Source organism: Myotis yumanensis, unplaced genomic scaffold (genome assembly GCF_028538775.1).
Source record: "Myotis yumanensis isolate MYYU_CA2020_CCGP unplaced genomic scaffold, mMyoYum1.0.hap1 SCAF_15, whole genome shotgun sequence".
NCBI classification, from domain to species: domain Eukaryota; kingdom Metazoa; phylum Chordata; class Mammalia; order Chiroptera; family Vespertilionidae; genus Myotis; species Myotis yumanensis.
In genome coordinates, this window is record NW_027223766.1 from 3,353,581 (window position 1) to 3,371,121 (window position 17,541).

Genomic DNA, 17,541 nt, shown 5'->3' on the forward strand with positions numbered 1-17,541 from the left:
TCAAAAATATAAATCTTTGTTTTACTATGATTGCAAATATCAAAAAATTTCTATATGTGACACGGCACCAGAGTTAAGTTAGGGTTTTCCAAGATGCTGACACGCCGAGCTCAGAAGGTTCGCCATCACTGCCCTCGGTTATGATAGGAGCAGACAGGACCTGGCGACTGGCGGCGGTGGTGGGGATACGTTCAGCTACGGGTCCCTCCCAACCAGATGGAAGACGTCAGCACACGCAGATCAGGGGCCAGGCCAGCCAGCCTTTAACCAGATTCCCTCACAAGAAAGGCCACCCCAAGAGACCAGCAGGGACCGGGGATGGCACACAGGTCCAGGCCCGCTCCCCTCACCCAGCAGCTCGGTGTGGCCTGAGCGGGGGCCAGGGATATTGACAACCCTGCTGACAGTGCAGCCTGAGGCCATTCATCTGCTCCAGGGCAGCTGTGCATTCCATCTGCTCCGCCTCCTCCCCTTGGCGAAAACGGGCCAGGCCTTCCGGGTCCTTCAGTCCTGAGGAAGCCGACACGCTCATCCCAGCAATGAACTGACGGGAATTATCCCACACACGCCCACTCCTCCCGCATAAAACACAGCGCCCCAAAGAGAAATCGGGCTTTATTAGAGAATATACCCAAAATACAGCATCTATTAACAGAGGACATATTTTCTGGATGGAAATACACTCTGTGTCACAGCGACAATGATACCAGTTTTTAGATTCTACCTCGTGGACCTCTGCAGCTCAGAAGTCACTGAATTATGGCAGGAGTCACACAAGGGGAATTATGGCAGGAGTCACATAAGGGGAATTATGGCAGGAGTCACATAAGGGGACTTTGCTACAAATATAGACGAACGTGAGGATTTCTTTCGTACAAATCTTGGAGTCAGAACAGTGATCCCGTCGGGTTCACGTCGCACAGAATCCTGAGCATTTTACCTGATTCACGTCACCGTGATCTCCTGGTGCAGATCCGAACCCGCCTCCTCCCATCTGTGACACCCCCGTGTGAGACTCACACCTCACTATGAACAGGCACGTTCCCCTCCGATCCCTTTAATCATTTCTTACAGGAAGGCCACCCCCAGCAAAGCACCGCCCACCATGCCGCTGCATCAAGGGACAGCTGGCCAGGCTCCTCCCACGGGAATAGCAAGCGTGTCAGGGGGACGGGAGGGGGACAGGAAGGGTCTAGTCGGGAGCCCAGCAGTCGGGGACGCAGGGCAGCAGGTCCGATTCGCAGCGTGGGCCGGTGCTCCGCGCCGGGGACCTCGGACGCTGGGGACCGCGGCCCGCGTCTCACTGGAAGGACGCCCTGACCTGGCGGCCGTGCAGGGGCTGCGTGGGTCGCCAGTTGTCCACCATAGGTTCTTCTGCCTCCCCCTCCTTGTTGAAGCTAAGATGACGGAACGTGTTTATCTAAAAGACACAGAAAAGATTAGAAAATTAAAAAGAAACGTTTCACGGCGATACTGCGGGATGTGCGGGGTCACATCTGACATGGGCTCCCCTCTGTGCACAGCACCATGTACCCATGTTCACATCTCACAGGACCCCACAGATAATCACAGATGCACACGCATGCGTTCACCGACAGATCCCTGTCTATGACACACGCTCGGAATCGCTGCTGCTGCTGGAAGGCCATTTCTGTTAGCTTTCTGCTTTCCTCCTGACTTTATACCTTTGAGATGTAACATAACAATCCTAAGTGAAAATTAAAGTTCACGTCTGCCCTGGGGAGGGTGGACTACAGCACCTGTGCAGTTAGGGGGTCCAGGGTCGGCAAGCCCAGAGCCGGAAGGCAGGCTGGCGTCTCTGCTCAAATGCGCAGGACACTGCCCTGGAGGGCTGTGCCGAGTGGGCGTCCAGTCCTGGTCTTGGTGGATCTTTTTATTTTTATTTTATTGTTTGTTTGTTTATTTATTCATTTTTGGTTAATCCTCACCCGAGGATACTTTTCCATTGATTTTTAGGGAGAGTGGAAGAGAGAGGGAAAGACAGAGAACATCAATGTGAGGGAAACACATCGATTGGTTGCCTCCTGCAGGAGCCCTGACCAGGGCCCGGGCCAGGGAGGAGCCTGCAGCTTGCCCTTGACCAGAATCGAACCCGGGACCTTTGGGTTCACAGGCTGATGCTCTATCCACTGAGCCAAACTGGCTAGCGTGAATCTTTTATTTTTTAAGCAGGAAGGGAGAGAGAAACATCAGTAATAAGAGAAAATCATCGATTGGCTGCCTCCTGCACACCCCACACTGAGAATTGAGCCCACAACCCGAGCATGTGCCCTGATGGGGAATCGAACTTTGACCTCCTGGATCAGAGGTCAATGCTCAACCACTGAGCCATGCAGCCCAGGTGTCTTGGTTGATTTTTATTCCCTTTTAAGTTTGTTCCCTGGCCCCATGATGGACACAGGCAGTCCTCACCCGCCCCCACTTCTCAGAGGTTGTTTTGCAAAGTGGTTCTTCCCTTTCCCTACTCGAGACTTGATCTGAGTGAAGGAGGTCGGCGGCCACCAGTCAACAGCCTGAGCTGTTTGGTTCAGTAATATTCCCACAGTCCCCCCACAAAGTCAACTTTGACTGAAGTGGACGACGGTGACCTGCCCTGCCCCTGCCCCTGCCCCTGCCCTTGCCCCGCTGGGACTGCAAGGCGTTCATCACCTGCCGGGCAGACTGCACTGCACCTAGCGCACGGTGAGGGGTCTGCCTCGGCCTCCGGCCACTCTGGCCGCGGGGACTGGCCCCTCGCCTTCCTCAGGAGTCAGGGGGCTGAGGAGCATCCTGACCCTGTAACCGTGGGTGTGACAGGTCATTGTGCAGGCTTCGCTTTCTCAGCGTTCACAGAGCAGCACTCACTCGGTGAAGGCAGCTGGCCCACCGGACCCTCCGTTCTGCCTGTGTTTACAGCTTCAGGCTGTGGTTAATGACGAGCCGTGTTTATTGCATGTTTAGTAGCTCAGCTCTGCGCACACGGCCCCAGGGCCAGAGCACCAGGAGGAGGTTACCAGGTTGGCTGACTCCACAGCCCCGCACCCGGCCCGCCCACCGTCGGGGACCCACCTGCTCACTGCTCAGGCTGATGGGCTCCCTGAGCACGATCCAGGTCACGCACTCCAGCAGCGGCGGCGTGGTCAGCGAGCCGGGGTAGGTCCAGTAGTCCAGGCTCCCGGGGAGGAGCCCGCACGGGTCGAAGCCAGTGAAGGCGGCGCTCTTACCCTGGCACAAGCGACACTCAGGTTAGAGCCTCATGGTCGGGCGGGAGGCACACCTAACAGCCACAGCTGCATCTTAAAGAGAGTCCACTCCCCAGGAAACAGAATAGAAGGAGCGTAACCGAGGCGTCTGCCGGGAAACAGTCATGAGCTGGAGAACCTGACTCCTCTCCGCCCGGGCCCTCACAGACGGCTAGTTCCATTCTGTTCAAGGCGGAGTCACATTTCCTTATGCACCTCATGTTCTTTATCCGTTCACTCGTTGGTGGATACTTAGGCCCCGCCGCCCCCAGTTGGCTGTCGTGTATGATGCTGCGATGAGTGTGGGGTGCAGGTGTCTTTTTGAGTTAGTGCTTTCAGATCAGGTTTATTCAGGAGTCAAGGGCGTCAAGCTAGAGGTGGGAGGTGAGCATTTCAGAAGTCAGAGGCTGCTGTGAGGGCGAGCTTTATGGAGCCAGGGCTGCCACTGGCCATGGCAGTAATTTAATTTACGCCAATGCCCATTGACCTCAATGCAGCTGTGCCGTCGGGAGGGTTTAAACATGGGACGAGTCAATTCGAGGAGGCCCAGAACAGACACCTCCCTGAGGCGGGCCCTGTGCATTGCGTTCACCACGGTATGAAGTGGCCGGCACGTGGCAGGCCCTCAGGAGATCCCTGCGCAGGGGTGAGTGACTGGCTGAGCAGGCGACCTTTCGGCCTCCTCCCAGGCACGAGCCCCTGACGTGCACAGGGACGCGTGGATGGGGAAGCCAGGTTATGCAAACACAAGTCTAACTTAGACGGGCATCAGGATCAACTTTTGGATTATAAAAGAGTTAAATACATATATAAGCAACGTTTTACCTTTATTAATTGCTCTCCCAAACACCCCTTGTCAAGCCAAAACTATTCCATTTGAACAAAAGCGTGTCCCCAAGCCCGTGGGGTGGCGGGACACTCACGTACCTTTGTTTTAATGGAGCACAGCGCATCGACGACCTTCTGGAGGCCTGGCTTAGCGTCGCCGACCTAGAGCAAGACACGGGACCAGGTGCTGTATGACAGGTGGCACCACACCCGTTGGATCTGGGCAGTTCTATCATAGAATTTCTCCAAAGAGTAAACCCAAACCCTGCACTTGCTACCTGGCCCCACCAGACCCCCCACGCGCGCAGGCCGCAGCCCTGGCAGCCCCAGAGGTGAGCTTCGCATCCTCTCCAGCAGCAACAGCACTCTCAGCTCAGAAGGAAGGACACTGGCCCGAGCTCACCTGCACCTTCTCGCAGGCCTTCGCCGACTGTCTGCCCTCGCTCTTAGCACTCTCCCCTGGCTCTCCTGCCTCCCCAACCCCTCGGCCCTCGTTTCCTTCCATCATCTAATCAGCGTCTGTCCACGCCTCTCCGTGCTTTCCGTGGATGGATTCGTAGACACATGGCTCCCACCTTGACATAGTCCAGCCGTGACTCACCAGCCCACGACTCCACTGGCTTTACCACTGTCAGGACGGCAGCTCAACCTTTCCTCCCATTGCCTGCAATTCCCCACTCTGGAGCCATCCTGCAGCCTGAGAGCCTGCCCTTCCTTTAGCATGTGGGGTCCAAACAAGTCCCGCCCACCCCTCCCATCCCCCCCCCCCCCCCCCCCCCCCCCGGCCGCCCCGCCCCTGCCGTGTGCCTCTGTGGGGTGCAGATTGTTTCGAGCTAAAGTCAACCTTAGCAAACTCCTACCCCCTCCTCCCACTTTAACTACTTAGAAGAATTTGAGTTAGAGGCTCTGCTCAGAAGAAGTGATCAGAGATAACGCTTTGTCATGGCTGCAGGGCAGGGAAAACTGCTGATTAAAGGGCTGCCCTTCTCATCCTCCTGCAGCAGCCTGCTGAGGCCCCAGGCCCTCCCCACCCCCAGCTCAGATGTCTCAGAGCCCAGGTTCCCGCTCCTACAGGTGGACTCTGACTCTCCTGCTTGCAGGGTTCCCATACAGACGGATGTACTCCACGTGGTTATTTCTCTTGCCTCATGTCTATTGGGCTGCTAGGCCGGCCAGGAGCACCTCGAGGGCAGAGGAAAGTTTGTCCTCCCCCCACAGCCATCTGTCATGAAAGACACTGTCCAGCTCACGGGGAGGAACCAGTGGATGTGGGCAGGGTCCCTCTTGCTCCCTTCACCTCACAGGGACGCATCTTCACAGTCACTTGGAACAGTGCCAACACCACTTCTCAAGTCCTCCTTGGTCCCATCTCCACCCAGGCTCTCTGGAGAACGTCCTATTGGCTAGAAGTGTCCTGTCTGTCTCATCTTTGCTGAAAACAGGGGAGGAAAGAACTGGGCCGTCCACTAACCTTCAAAAAAACACCCAGAACAGCCAGCCCGTCGGGTTGTTTGACGGCCGTCCCGAAATCCCCGTACTTGGTGTTCCAGTGAACCAGGTGCAGCTGCGGCAGGAGACAGGCCACTCACAGTGAGGACGGACAGAACCAGGGACCCTGCCCCCATCCCCACCCCCACTGTGGTCTCTGGGCATTTTAAAAGTAAGCCTTTCCTTCATTTTAATTCTATTTAAACTGTTTGGCATACTAGCAAGTGATTTCATCAATAGCAAGAGTTGCACGTTCTGCGGGAAGATGCAGATTCTGTTTCTAGGTTTATATGAAAACAGGTCCTCCCACTTGAATTCACTCACTCCCCCAACGCTGTCCTTGGAGCAGCGATAAGCAAGTGTGAAGGTCTTTTGTTCAAAAAGTGGTTCCCCCTGTTTAAGCCGAATTTACAAAATTAAGCTTTTGAAATTAATGCCAAGTATCACTGTGTTTTTCCCAGAAGCAAGCAGCATAGGTTACCTCTGCGGCGTATTTCTCCTGATCCACTGTGTGCTCTGAGCCCTGCCCATCGCACGAGCCCCAGTGAAAGTGGAACTGAACCAGTCGGTAGGTGTCAGCGAGAGGTCCTCCCTTCAGCACTGAAATGTAAAAATATACGTGTGTGTGTGTGTGTGTGTGTGTGTATACACACGTGTACACGTGCATACTCATCCATGTGCTATGAAACTCACACTACTAATGTTACATTTGAATCCCATTGCATAGTCCTGCATATGTGCCCATAGCAACATTTTCACTCTGGAAATTCAATCCGGGCTCCGGCTTGGCCCACAGTGCGGAGCAGAATATGCTGTAGCTGTTCCTCCGCGTGTTGCCTAAAGGACGCTGCTTTTCCCTTCTGTCTGCTGAGCACCCTGGCACTTCTCTTCTGGGTTTTCTTGGGGGTCATAGGGTCAGGGCAGAGAGAGGAAATGGTAAGGAAGCTATGGCTTCCTCTGTGAGTCACGGAGGAAGTTCTTCCGTTGCTGGCCAGCGCAGGCCTCAGGCACATTCGCACAAATGTGGCAACCTCTCCGCAGGGACTGTCCCGAGGCGACTCAGCTAACCTGTCAGGACAGTCCTACAAGCCAGAATTTCTGAAATATCAGCATTCTTGATCTCAATGTTGTAAAATCCTATTTTCCTCACACAGGCTTTCCAAATTCTTTAGTAGCAGTGACCATCCAAATCCAAAAGCTACTGACCAGCTTTGTCCCTTCAAAATCTTTATTTACCCTCTCTGACCCTAACGTCCTCATCTGTGAAATGGGTACATCCAATTGTTGATTACTCCACTAGGTACTGATCACATACTAGCGGAGCTGCTCTATTACCTCCAAGAACTTCTGATTCTAACTTGAATAACTATCTCATGATTCCAATATTCTGGTATTAATTACAGTAAAAGCAGTCCTAGAAATCAGTGTTAGACCACAATCTATCTGTAACTAGTTGTGTCTTAAGAGAGGATTAAAATAGTAAGAGGTCACTGCTTCCCTATCCCCTCCAAAAACTTTTTACCTGTCTTATATGTATTAATGGGATTTAACCAGTATATTTTAAAGCTTTTAAAGTTAGTTTAGTTCTACCACTCCAATGTTATTTTTTCCAGAACTGGGATTAAACATCTGTTCCCATAAGTATATTTTATTAGTTTTGGTTTATAATTCATAAAAGAATGAGTCCAAACTGTGGCTTTGAGAATCAAAGGGACGAAGTCTGGACGGACAAGTCTGCTGGCTTCCCTTCAGCTAAGTGTGCTTACAAGGTGCAGCAGACACTCATCTAGTGGAAGGGAAGGGGAAGCCCATGGCAGGTTCGGGTGGAGGCTTTTCTGTGGCTCCTGACATGGCCTTGGTGCGCCTCTGCTTTTCACGGCAGGAGAAAGAGAGAATGAAAAAACCCGCAAATCATACATAGTGCTATGTTACAGAGCTGCTAAGAAACATGAATTTGCATGTTTTCTGACAAAAATCACCTCTCTTGAGACTTAATAACAATTAATTGTAAAAGCTTTTTTTAACCTCATAAGTCTATGAGAAAAGAATTAGCCTTATCACCCCAAATAGGCTTTTTCAAAAATGAGATAATTCCTATTTTTTCATAATGATATACCCTTAAAACAAAATACTTGTTTATGAAATAAATTGATGTTGGAATTAATTCCTTTATAACTTTTTAAAGCTACTAACTAACTGGCGGGCTGATCATGAAAACCATTTGTAACATCATTCATTCTATCAAGTGGGAAAGTGAGTTAAGTAAAATCCGAGCTGACTAATCGCCCTCCCTGTGAAGAATCTTGTCAGAATCTTAAACTTTAAAGATCATGAAGCTTAGAGCTCGTTCTTACTCACTCTCTGGCGGGTGCTAAGATTCCATCCTACTTTACTTCTTACGGGGAACACTTAGAGTCAGGCAAGAGTATATATGAGCTTTCATTAAACAGGACTTACTAATACTAAAAAGGAAAAGGAATTAAGCTCTGGGTTCAATGATTAAACACGTTCCATGCTGATCTGTTATTACTGGATACCTGTTTTCACTCCTATTAAAATAAAACTAATTTGCTATGTAAATTGTAAGCCTGTTGTAATTTTAAAAGATTATTATAGTTAATGTTTACTTGCTATTAAAGGCAGCATTTCTGACCTTCTTCAACTAGTTGGTTACTTCTCAAAACTCCTTAACATGAAGTCTAGTCAATGAAGTCCCTCAAGAGCGTTGTTATGATAATAACTTGCCGTGAGCTGTCACAAAGGCGCGCCTGTCTTTTTAACTGAGAAACAGCACAGACAGCACGTGCTGGAAGCTGGGAAGCGGCTGCCTCTGGGTCTGCTTACTTACTTGCTTTATGTTGGCTGCCTCAGGTCACCTCTAAACTACCCCAGTTTAAAATGAAACCTGCTTTTCTACTGCAAAAATAAGGTTTAAAAATAGCAGAAGTTGTTTCTGTAAAAGGCAACGAGGCCTGTGGGGCGGACGAGGCATGGCCTACTGCCTGGTGGAAACGTGCTGCACGGGAAGGACAGACTCACATGGGCTCCCATGCAACTGAAGCCCCGATACCCCCCACCCCCCGCGCCCCCACCCACAGGCGCTGCAGCCTTTCACTGTCGTGACTGCCTCAGTTGTACCAACTAAATACACAGACTGCAAAGTGAGCACCAAGTATATTCTAGACGCATCTGTCTTCCTGTACAGATTACGTGGAAAAATTATGTTGAATATAGGTTGTTTGTAAAAATTAAGACATTCACGCCAGTCATACTGAGATAAATCAGACCACCTACACAAATTAAAAACTGAAATGTTAATGCTTTGAATTTTTTTCTTCCAAATCACATGATCACTTAATATAAAATGCATCCAAATAACAAAGACCTCCCTGGAAGTCAATAATCTCTCTTAGATCCAAAATACAAATAAACTAACCCGATGGTCTTTGGTTTAAACTTAAAATTTAAGGAGTTTCCTATCAACAATGTGAAGAAATAAATCCACTAAACACAGCATTTCCAACAGGTGAACAACGCCCTCTGTGAATAATCAGAAAACTATCACACTGCATTCCTGTGGCCTTCCTGGCGGAGGCGGAGGCGGCGGCCAGGCCTCCCCGGGAGAGGAGAGCGGACATCCGGGCGGCCCAGGGCGAAGCGGACGGCCCGCGCGGCTGCTTCTGAGGAGCAAAATGGCAGGCCGCCCTTCGCTACGTACACACACGGAAATTCAGCTTTTAGAGGCAGGTGGATGGCAACTGTCCAAGAATTAAAAAAGGGACTCAGGTATGTACACACACGGTGCCGGGCAGCAGCTGCACGGGAGCCGAGGGGGTGGAGGATCACATCTGTGACACACACTGGACATGACATGCGTGTTACTGCAGACAGACCGTGATCATCGACGATACAGACTGCGAGCTCGAACGCAGACACACACACACACACACACACACACACGCACACACGCACACACGCGCCATGAACATGATCTGCACGGCGTGCTGCAGCTTGGTGGGGTTGGGTGAGGGTCGCGCTTTGCAGGACAAGCCTTGCCATTTGTGGTGGTTGTTTCCTTTCGAGCTAAGATTGTCTGTGGGAGGGAAGTTTAGCAGCTTCAACAGCAGGTTCCTGAAAAGCAAGCAGAACCCAGAATATGCCCAGAGCAGGTCTGCTCGCCCGCCTGGGGCCAGGACAGCTCGTGGCCTTCCTTCTTCCTTCTTGAATTAATATAAACAGATACAAACATTCCAATTTCTCAAAAAACAGCACAGAAATAATGCTGTGTATGGATTAGCCCAATAATCCAGACCTTGTTTTTCAATATTTGCCTCTAACTTCGCAATAAAGCAGGAGAGTTTTACACTCATTAATAAAAGTTAATAAGTTAGCAGGAATTAGGAATTTTGACTGCTGATCTTTTCTCTCAAATAAAGCTAGTAATAAAAGATCTTAAGCAGGGGGAGTTATTTTCTAATAATTAAAAAACTCTAACAAGATTAATGATTTTTCATTAATTTAAGGTGGTTTGTTTTTAAAGGAATTTAGAAGATTGATGAGGAATTTAGCCCAAGCTTCTGGTCACAGCCCATTACCTCACAGGCAAAAAGCACTCCCTGGGCTTATACAGCGATAAATTCTGCCGGCTCAGTTCCTGACTCCATGTATTTGAGTTTGGAAATAAGATAGCATTTAGGATATATTTGAAAATCGGAACCTCTGAGAAGTGCTAGAAGACTGAAATCACAGGGGGAGGGGGGAGGAAATAAACTTAAGGGTTTAAAAGTATAAAATAAGTGGCAAAGGATATAAAAATTATAAACACCATGACAATAACTCCTAACAAAAAGAGAAGTTAAACTGTTCACTTAAAGAAATTGGGTGACCAGAAGGATAACTTACTTTGAGGCTTACGTGGACAGAAAAGCGCAGTGTGCTGGAGACGGTGTGCACGCACTATTTAACCGTGGTTATTTGTTGAAGATTTCTATTCCCTCCTATTCTGAGGTCCCCAGGCAGTCACTCCGCAGGCGGGGAGGCCAGCCTCTCCCTTACCCTGGCGGCCGCTTCTTCTAACCTGAGAGGCCAGGATCTTTACAAAAGTCCGAAGGCTGTTCCCCTGCCTGGTACGATCGCTTTGGTTCTGTTTTAATTCTGTGGGTGTGTTTTCCCTTAACATCAATATTTAATGCATTCTGCATTCTCAAAAAGAGAGAAAGCTTCCTGTTTAACCAGAACAACTGAGGAGGTTGCAGTGTTTGGACAGAGTCACAAAGGAGACTTTCACGTGCGAAGAGAGCAGGTCTTTCTGCGCCTGCCTGTCTGGTTCCCATGCCTCCCGGCCGGTGCCAGCAGGTGCTGTGCCCTGGCAGCCTCGGGCAGACCTCTTCCTTCGCCTGGAGGCCCTCCAAGCCTGGGCCTGGCCTCACTGAGACCCGGGCCAGCTCAGGCCTCCCTGTTTCCTCGGCCCTGCAAGACTTCCTGTCGCACGTACGGGAGCGGCTGACCCAGCCACCACGCCCATCTTTCTCCCGAGGTGCCCCAGCCCCTGGCCGGCCCTTAGGTGCCTGCCTGACCTTGCATCTCATTGTGTTAGTGAGGATTTTTTAAATGAGAACTAAGCGAAGCCCACGTGTCTCCACGGCGTGGATTTGAGCCCCTCCCTAAACTAACCCACTTGTGTTCTGGGTTCACAATCTAAACACGGCCGCCGCTTTACAAATGCAAGTGGCCCACAGAGATGGGAAGCCAGGTGATCAGCCCCTGCCCGTGGAGAAACCCACCGGGAGCGGCGGGTGCGTGGCAGGACTCGCAGCTACAGCCTGGTGCCATGCAGGAAACCAGCAGGACCCCTTTAATATCATACGTGGGACGTGCCGCTACACTGACAAACGAGACGTGGCAACCCCATCGAGGGAGTGCTGGCGGTAATCTTAGAGCTCAGCACGCTTCCCCCTCCGGTGCACGCCACCCTCACTCCAGTTTCACAGGAAAGAAAGCAAACCTCTGAGAGCCAGGCTGCTGCCACCAGGGCCACGGACCCCAGAAAAGGCTCACAGCTACCACCAAATGCTGACCCCCTCTCCCCAAGATGCACGCACTAAAACAGTGCACGGTTCCATTTGTTTCTCATTGTTCCAAGAAAGACTCTCAGCACTCAGTCGGCATGTGATTTTATACTGGATTCTTTGTAGCATCCGGGGAGGTATGTAACTGGTAGACCCAGGGAAAACAATGATTTCATTGGCAACACTGAATGCCCATTGTCTCTTAAAAAAAAAAAAAAGCTGACAACTACAGACTAAAGTAGCTGACTTCTTTTGTTTTTTTTAAAAAATAACCAAACATAAAGTGTTTTGGCATCCTTTCTATATGTACAATACCGCCAAGACTTTTGGCCTTGTCCTATTACAATCTTCACACGAAGGAAAGAAATTGTCTCCCTTATATTTAACGTTATATTTAACTTAATCGCCGAGCGTTGTTGCTTTGGAGTGGGAGGCGCCGGGGAAGGTGACACGGCAGAAACCCACAGAAGGGTCTCCAGGGGACTCCCTCCACCAACTCTAATCCTCAAAACCTAGAAAATCGTGTGTGTCCGTGTGTGTCTGTGTGTGCGTGTGTGTGCTGGGTGAGGTGACCCAGAACACAGGGTGAAAACACTTCTCAGATCACCTCTACATTACCCTCCATCAAACTGTATTCCCAAATCACTATTTAGAAAGCCAAGTGTCAAGAAATTTTAAAATGGGAAAGGGGTAGGGAAGAACTTTTTCAAAACGGTGCTGAATACATGGGTGAGTGCTGAGCAGGACAGTGGCCGAGCCTCTGAGGGCTCTGGTTACAGGGATATGCTAGAGCTGTGGCCATCGCTGCACAGTTTTAGCGGCACCATCGCGAGTTCCTTCTCATTTGTCCCAGGGCCCCTCCACAGCGCCCGCCTGTGTGTTTGCAGCAGCGGCCACTGACCTTCAGAGGGCAGCGCTCAGGAAAACAGGGCAATAACATCAACCAGTGGGCAAAGAGGCAGGAATATGGCTGAATGGGGTGGGGCGGGGGGGGGGGGGGGGACTCTGTTTCTAAACAAGGAAAAACACAACATTCAACGAGCGCCCTGAAAACAGCTCATTACGAACAAATGATGGTAATCGGTTTTGTCAGTAATGGGCCAATATATCCACCAGCTCTAAACCATCTTCATTTGTGGAATGACTTTCTCAGTAGATACCAAGATATACTGCCACCTTTATGGCACTAGCCCAACACCCAGAAAATACTCAGAATTTTGTTTCCAAGAATTGGGGGGGGGGGGGGGGGCGGTTGTCGGTTTTTTATCCTCACCCAAGGACATGTTTCCATTGGTTTTTAGAGAGGAAGGGAGAGAAATATCTATGTGAGAGTGAAACTTAGAACTTAAATTTCTAATTTTTAAAAGTATGTTTTTGTTGATTTCAGAGAGAGAGGAAGGGAGAGGGAGAGGGCGAGGGCAGACATCGATGTGAAAGAGGAACAGAACTTAAATGTTCTAATTTTGCAAAACATCACTGTTGATGTTTCTTGCCAGGGGACACTGCCTTTTGGAATTTTCAGAGGCAGGTCCCAGGTTCTCAGTGGCCTGCAAGGGACCAGGGACTGTTCCAGGGAGGAGCAGCCCAGGTCACTTCAAGGTCATCGGCCTGCCCTCTGAGCCTGGCTCTTCAGGGCTGAGAAGGGTCCCCCTTCACAGGGAAAACAGCTTTTGGGTAAAAGGCCCCAGTGATGCGTTAGCCACTGACCTGCTGTGTCCTGGGAGTCGTCAAACTCCACGTTGAAAGAGTGGCCGTTGTTGAGGATCCGCTTGGACGCCACCTGCTTGTAGGACACAGTCAGGGGCTTCAGCGCAGGGTCGTGAGTGGCGGCTTTGGTGTCAATGTCCACAGGGGACTGGCGGTGGCCCTTGGCAATGGGGAAGTCCTTGTGCCAGTGCTCGGGCCCTGGGTGGGAGGGACGCGTGAGCTCCCAGCGTGGGGACAGGCACCCACTCCCTGGGAAGGGGCAGGGATGCAGGCTCCCATTGGGCGGCACCACCAAGCTGAAGAACCTTTGGGAAAGCACCTCGTGCCTCAGTTTCCCATTTGTTCTGCGGGTTAATAATGACGCCTCCCGTAGGGGCTGCTGTGAGAGGGGCATCCATGTGTGGAGCGCAGTGAGAGCAGACGGAGCCACGCAGCTCCCAGCCATTGCATGTCCTCTGACTCTGAGAACCCAGATCCCTGGCGGGAAAGCCCGCTCCTGGTGACCCCCTGACATGAGGTCAGAGGTGAAGGGTGAACTCCGTTCAGGGCAAGGAATTCTAACCGCAGAGAAGTGCCAGGGACAGGCGGTGCGGGAGCCTCAGCCACAGGTGGCGCTGAGGATGGTGGGGGAGCGGGTCCCTGATCTGCCACCAACACCTACCATTTCCTGTTACAACCTCTTCTCTCTCCTCCTGGGTCGGGGTAGGAGGGTGTCCCGCAGGGACCCGGAGGGGCTGTCCTCGCGTCCCCCGCTGAGGGTACACCCCCCCACCCCCTTGGGCCTGTGCGCGCCGGACGCGGGGGTTCCGGGCAGCGGATAGGGCCGGGCGGGGGGCACCCGCGCGGGGGCCGGCGCTGGGGAGGGGGCACCCCGCGCAGGGGCCCTGGCCCGCCACCCGGCGCCCACGGCCGGGCAGGTGCAGAGGGCGGCGCGCACTCACCGTTGTGCGGGCCGTACCCCCAGTGGTGGGACATGGTGGCGGCGGGGCTGCGGGGCAGGAGTTGGCGCGCGTCCAGCGGCGGCTGCTCTGGGCCGGCACGGTGTGTCCGCGGCCGCGCCGTCCCCGGCTTTTATAGGCTCCCGCCAACTTGGTGCCGGGGGCGGCCGGGCCGGGGAGGGGCCGGGCGGACCTGCGGCGGGAGGTGAGGGCGGAGGTGCGGTCCCGCGCGGGGAGGGCCGGGCGGGGACAGCGCCCTGCAGGCTGCGCCCGCCGCGCGGGGAGCGTCTCCCGCGGCCGCGCCCGGGGGCCTGGGCGGCACCGGCTCCGCGCTCCGGTAGCGCGGGGCGGCGGGGCGGCGGGGCGGCGGGGCGTCTGCGCGCACCTCCCTCCGGGCGCGGAGTCCGGTGGCGGCGCCCACGCTGTGGCCCCGGCCCCGCGCCTCCCTCCCGGCCCATTGTGACCGCATCCCCGGCCGGCGTCTCCGCCCCGAAGGCACCCGGGATTCCCGCCCCGGCGGCCGGCGAGCGAGCTCCGAGCCGTGACCTTGGGGCGAACGGGAGGCGGTGGCGGCTCCGTGCGGAGAGCCCGCGCCCCCCGCTGGCCGGCCGCGGAAGGAGGCCGGGAGGCGCGGGAGAGGACGGACGCCCGGGCGCGGGTTACAGTTTCCCACGAACCCCCAGCCCTGCCGTGGCTGGGACAGCGACCCCACTCCCACCGAGCGCGCGAGGCCCTTGGTGAACCGCTTTTCAGACTTGGCCCGATGCGCTTCCTAAAGGGTCTTGGCGTTCTCACGGTAACGAACAGCGCTTCTCTGTAAGTTACTACATCCACTGCGCAGCCAAGAGCAGCCGAGCATTGAAACATTGTTACCCGGTTTCAAGTTCAACCAGAACAGGAATGAAAAGATGAACGGGGACAGCCACACTGAAAAAGGCGACTGATGCATTTCCCACGCTGCGTGCCCATCAGGCCGCCACAGGCGGCACCCACAACAGCCTCGGTGAGAACGCAGTCCCGGCCACCTGGCTCTGCGGGGCAGTTTCCGCCCAGAACGTTGGCAGTGCCTGGAGACCTTTTGGTTGTCACAGAGGGTGCTCCTGGCACCAGGGGTGCTGCTCCGCCTCTACCCTGCACAGGGCAGCCGTCACCCCAAGCATCCAGCCCCAAGTCCGGACACCAGGTCCAAGCCCTGTCCCCTGTCCCTGTCTATGGAGGGTCTGAAAGCCAGGCCTGTGTGGGCACACGTGGGCCCAGGCCGTGCTGTGCCCAGAATATGCCCTCCTTGTCCTCTGGTGGTGGGACTGGGTAGAAAAGATCAAATCTCCCCTCTGCACCTTAGGGTTACGGTCGCTTCACCACTGAGAGCACCCTCAGGTGGCCTTTCGGCCCCGATGGTGAGCCCTGGTTAGGTCCCAGCAGCGTCACCCGTGGGGAAACGTCTCTTTGAGTAGGAATGGCCACTGGGCAGGGGTTACTTCCTTTTGGAAACAGGAATGAATGAGCTTCCATGCAGGGGCGTGTGGGCACCCCAGTGTCTCCTCCTGATGAAGGACTAGAGGCAGGATTCGCCAGGGCAAAGCAGCCGTCCCCGCCCCGCGTCTTCCTCTCTGCGTCCAGGGCCAGCGAGTCCCCCTGGTGGACAGGACGGTGGGGGAGACAGTGGCCCGCACCCGAGGGTGCTTACATTTTATTATATATATAGTAGAACACCGTGTCTCATTTCTGTTTAAACCCTGGTTCACCCTCTAACACTGTGCCCTTGTGGTCTGTTCCTGCCACAGGCTCGACTCATTGCCTCCAAGGGGCGCAGGAGGCCGAGTCATGTCTTGCCAGGCACCTGTGCCCTGGCTGTGCTATCTGCCCCCTTCCACATGGCGCTGATATCACCGTTTACCACTACTTCGTGCCCAGCGTGCGGGCACGGTGCTCATGCCCGATAAGCCCTGCCCCCGGCCTTGGCTGCCTGGTCTGACTTCTCTGGGGTAGTGTCACCCCTTCCCATCTTCCTTCTCCTTAATATTTCTTGGTAGTTCTTTGATTTCGTTTTCTTTCTTTCACACTCTACAGTCCAGTGGTTCTCAACCTTCCTAATGCCGCGACCCTTTAATACAGTTCCTCATGTTGTGGTGACCTCCAATCATAAAATTATTTTTGTTGCTACTTCATAACTGTAATGTTGCTACTGTTATGAATCGTAATGTAAATATCTGATATGCAGGATGGTCTTAGGTGGCCACCATCTACACATACACACTTTGAAAAACATGAAACCCTTTCAGGAAGGTTTGGCGTCATTTGTGTCTACTTTTGCTGTCACAGCGAACACGGAGCGCCTCCCCCAGCTCAGAACGCAGGTCGCTTAGCGAGCTGCAGGCGTTCTTGACGCCGAGGCTACTTCGTGATTCCGCTGGGGCCCTCTGCTCTCCCGGGGCTCAATCAATGTTTCAGTCAATTAAGCTCACAGGACAGAGGCTGAGCATGCCTCGCCATCATGGCAACAGGCCCTTTGTCAGAGAGAACAAATTAAAAGGAAGAAATTAGACCTTCTCTGATGAAATATTATTAAAATACTTGTTTAATAAAAATTATAATAGGCAGGCCATTTAGATCGTCAAGTTATGAGCTGACGCACAAAATACCATTCCCACCACCAACAACATATCCCACTACCACCACCACCAGCGTATCTTACCACCACCACCACCACCACCAAACCATTCCCACCACCACCACCACATCCCACCACCACCATATCCCACCCCCATCACCACCAACAACATATCCCACTACCACCACCACCAGCATACCATTCCCACCACCAAACCATTACCACCACCACCACATCCCACCACCACCACCATATCCCACCCCCACCACCACCAAAAACATATCCCACTACCACCACCACCAGCATACCATTCCCACCACCAAACCATTACCACCACCACCAAACCATTACCACCACCACCACATCCCACTGCCCCCACCCCTCCACCAACATATCCCACTACCACCAACAACATATCCCACCACCAACAACAACAACATACCATTCCCACCACCACCACCCCAAGTTTGATTTCTGGTAAATTCATTGAGTAAAAGCTTTTCCCCCCTAAGGAATCTCAGCTATGAGTACACTCTAGGTAGTGATTACAAGAGCATGAGTACGTGTGTGGAGTGTAGTCTGTGTTGTCTGTGGAGGGTAGGAATTTACCTGAATGGACCACCTGGTTGGTTGGCGTGGGACAGAATATGTCAGTGGGA

General features: G+C 52.9%; 1 protein-coding gene across 1 annotated transcript; it reads right to left on the minus strand.

Annotated features, from left to right (window-relative positions):
- Nucleotides 1-599: 599 nt before the first annotated feature.
- Nucleotides 600-14,457, minus strand: CA2 (carbonic anhydrase 2). Its single transcript, XM_070391869.1, has 7 exons — nt 14,275-14,457; nt 13,334-13,531; nt 6,040-6,158; nt 5,542-5,634; nt 4,170-4,232; nt 3,070-3,225; nt 600-1,420 (listed from the first exon to the last, which is right to left on the minus strand). Exons 1-7 carry the CDS (start codon nt 14,306-14,308, stop codon nt 1,301-1,303), a joined length of 783 nt encoding a protein of 260 aa, XP_070247970.1. The 5' UTR covers nt 14,309-14,457; the 3' UTR covers nt 600-1,300.
- Nucleotides 14,458-17,541: the final 3,084 nt, after the last annotated feature.